This window comes from Atta colombica, unplaced genomic scaffold (assembly GCF_001594045.1).
Source record: "Atta colombica isolate Treedump-2 unplaced genomic scaffold, Acol1.0 scaffold226, whole genome shotgun sequence".
NCBI lineage: Eukaryota > Metazoa > Arthropoda > Insecta > Hymenoptera > Formicidae > Atta > Atta colombica.
The window spans coordinates 1,606,540-1,610,279 of record NW_017259323.1 but is presented as its reverse complement, the minus strand read 5'-3'; the positions used below and the strand labels follow the sequence as shown (position 1 = coordinate 1,610,279).

At 27.0% G+C, this 3,740-nt stretch overlaps 1 protein-coding gene across 1 annotated transcript in view; it reads right to left on the bottom strand.

Annotated features, from left to right (window-relative positions):
* LOC108688166 (potassium channel subfamily T member 2) overlaps positions 1 to 3,740 on the bottom strand; it is a 106,005-nt gene that overhangs the window by 20,549 nt on the left and 81,716 nt on the right. Inside the window, exon 8 of the mRNA XM_018194312.1 lies at positions 3,176 to 3,359. Coding sequence (XP_018049801.1) covers positions 3,176 to 3,359 — 184 coding nt within the window. The remainder of the gene's footprint in view (positions 1 to 3,175; positions 3,360 to 3,740) is intronic.

Below are 3,740 nucleotides of genomic sequence, written 5' to 3'. Positions count from 1 at the left end.
AAATTTTATATTCTTTGTAAAAAAAATAGTTTATATTAAATAAAAAATTAAATTGAATTACATACATTTCATTCTGTACGCATTCTATACTATATTAATAATCTATTATTAAAATCTTTATAAATTTTTGTACAAAGATTAATATGAAAACATTTTTATTAATATATTAAATTTTTTCTTTTAATAAATATAAAGATATTTCATGTGATTTATTTTAATATCTTGCACATATAAGTAGGATATAGATATGTATATTATCGTACATCGCATTTTTACTTGCAAATTTTTTATTCCCATAAAATTTCATTATTCAAGGACTAATAGGATAAAATAGTTTCTCCTCTGCAAAGATACGGGCTTTCACGTTGAATTATTTTAACACGTCTATGCTATCTCAACAATGACGTGACTCCATCGTCCAAAACCAAATTTAATCGAATGCGGAAATGCAAGAGATAGACACGAAGAGAAGGGGGGTTGACACATCATGTTGACCCGTACAAATTGGCATATATCTCGTGTGCGATTGGCAGGCAATCTGACAGATAAATTACAGAGATCGGCGAGGCTTTCCGTATTATATTGAATGCTACGCAATCAGTCGACACTGATAGACAATGAGTAGACATGAGTTGCTCTTATGCAATTAATAATAATCTTTGGTCGATCGAATCTTCATTAAGCGCTAAATCAATTCAATGATTAATGATTAATGATTAATAATTAAATCAGAATCGAATATTTGATTTTCTCTGACTGTTTTACATTTCTGTTTTTATATCTTTCCTTTTTTTATCCTTATTAATATTATAAAAACAGATAACTGTAAAAAATGTTACAAGATAAAAATTGGCAGTAAATAAAATTTCAGAAGAATCAAACAAGTCCAAAAATTTTTTCTTCTTTTTTAAATACGTCGCTCTTTATTAAAACTTTGTTCTTATGTATATAACATATACATTTTTATTTATATCTTAGAAACGATTAAGTTTTTAATCTGTCTTCTCTAAGGACTTTTTTGTTTAATATATAATATAAATGCTAAATGATTTTTTATCATCCTGTATATCTATTTGAAAAAAATTACAACATTTATATAATAAATAGTTTGAAGAAGAAGATCTTTATTTCTCAAAAATTTATCTTTTTGGATTTGTTGCTTTTTGTGAAAAACTTTAATTATTGCAAAAATTCAATTATTACAAAAAAAGACAAGATTTTTCTACTCAGTTTAATCTATTTTGTCCGCACACGAATGCAATAATTATTAGATATCTTGTATATATGGTTACACAGAAAATATTTCGAGAAAAACACAATTTCTTATATAATGCACAATATATAACGTGATATGAGCAAATAACATGGTTAACGAGACTTTGACGTATAGTAATGTGAAAAGCTCAAGCTAATAGAAAGTTTTCTTGGTATCTACAACGATCAGTTGCAAAAGAAAAGTTGCCATGGTAACATGCATCCTAGAGAATATACAAATCTTTGTCAGCACGTGCAGTTGTCAGATCGATACTGTCTTTTCTTGTAACTCGATCCCAGATCTCAGATTCTTTAGAACAAAGAGGTAATGCAGATAACATTAATGCTATCGATATAGAATTACGAATATTAAAGAAATAGAGAAGTAATGATAAATTCTGGAACGAGCTTGAATTTAATTTAAATTCTCTACTTTTTTCTTATCTTCATGATTATAATATTACATATCTGAATAACAAAGTTTCTATAGATATATTTTGACGTTAAATAATATAAAAATTAATATTAATAATAATAATTATTATATTTGTTTTTTTGTTAAATGTTAACAAAAAAAAGGATTCTTTAATGCTTGATGTAAAATAATTTCGTAACTGACTCTTCAAAATCTTAATTAGAAGAAAATTGACTATACGGAGAGAATTTTTCTTAAAATATATTCTGAAAATATGATAGTCATGGGACAATATTGTATTTCAAAGAATTTTAATGTAAATCTTTCTCATTCATTAATAAAATTACAATAAAATATAAAACAAGTTTATTCAATTTTATTGCATGATATTGAAATCTGCATAATAAAAATCTTCAAAATATGTAATTGTATTGTATCATAACTATCATATTTTCAGGGTAAATTTTAAAATAAAATTCTTTTCGTATGAGTTCATTAAAATTAAACGACCCTTATTTTTGATTTTACATCTTAACAATCTGCATCGAATATTATTTGCGGAATCAATATTCTTTTTATGATGACATAGAAACTTGCATGGAACTTGATCTCTTATCCGATGCACATTTCTTGCATATGAGAAATAAAAATGTTATATTTCTAACGACCGAAATAATAAATATTCATAAAACGACGAGGATCAACCGCGCGGCAATATGGTCAGTAAGACGAATCTTGTTTCGGTACATTTACGGCTTTCTACGGCGAAAATGACTCGAAAATAACGTCTATAAAGGAAGTCCATGAGGCGGACGTCACTGTAACGACCACAATTGACGCACATTAAACGAGATGAATACGAGTTTAGAGCAACACTATATTACTTTATGCGAATTTTTTTAGAATATCAGCATTTTTTGCAGAATAATATTATATTACTACAACCAATCATAAAAAATTATTTACATGTATATTTTTTAAATAAATTATACGCAATAGTATATGTATTTATATGATGTCTTTTAAGTTTTCAAATCAATCAATAAATGCGATTCCATATATCAATAATGCAATTCAATAATAATACCTATATCATATATAAAAGAATTAAATTAGATTTTATTATTTTTTTAAAATTCAATTTTTCAATAAAAAGATCAAATATAAAGCCAAATAATTTTTAGATTAGATTAAAACTCTCAAGCTCTCGTAATAATATAATATACGTTAAGACAAAGCGTAGCGTCATAGCGCGAAACACTGGCTCCTTTACGCGAGCCGGCAAATTGCGGGTAATATTTAGTCTTCTAACAATATTATCCACAATTTAATTTAATACAGAATTTATTTAATATACTGTATTAAATATACTGTATTATGTAGATGACATGTAGATACAAATATGTATATTAAAATATGTTAAATTTTATATATATTATATGTCTTGTAAAAAATCTATCAATTTATTGATATTTGTAATGAACATATATAATGTTATATACACACCTGTGTTGGTAAGACTATGAGAGCCACGCAGATCATAATGACCATATAAAGTTGCGAAGGCCAAATGTCCGGTACGATATCCCCATAACCCACCGTAGAGAACGTTACCACAACATAGTACGTACTTTGAAATAGATTCAAGTGTCTGTGCCCCGCTCTCTGGAAGTGCTGGATCCCGCATACGCTGGAAAATACGAAATGGAAAATTTATCGGATCACTCTACGATTAATCGACGGCCATAAGAGTAGATACCCCGACAGTTGTAATTAGTTTACATGCATTCGACATAAAGCTACGTCATTTATAATTGAATGCTGCTGGATTGTAACTAATGTAAATTCACGCTTTCTGTAATTTCGCCGTTCTATAGACGACGTTGCTTGCGTTTAAACTGCAAACCATTAAGAATCAGGAGTTTATTAAATCACTTGAGATATATAACAAACCGTAATTTGAACCATTAACAATTTTTAAAATAATTCTCTTCATCATTGTTTATAATTATAAAATGATAAAATCTAAAAACTAAGTATTAAATATAAGTAAATTTGAATTTCTAATAGC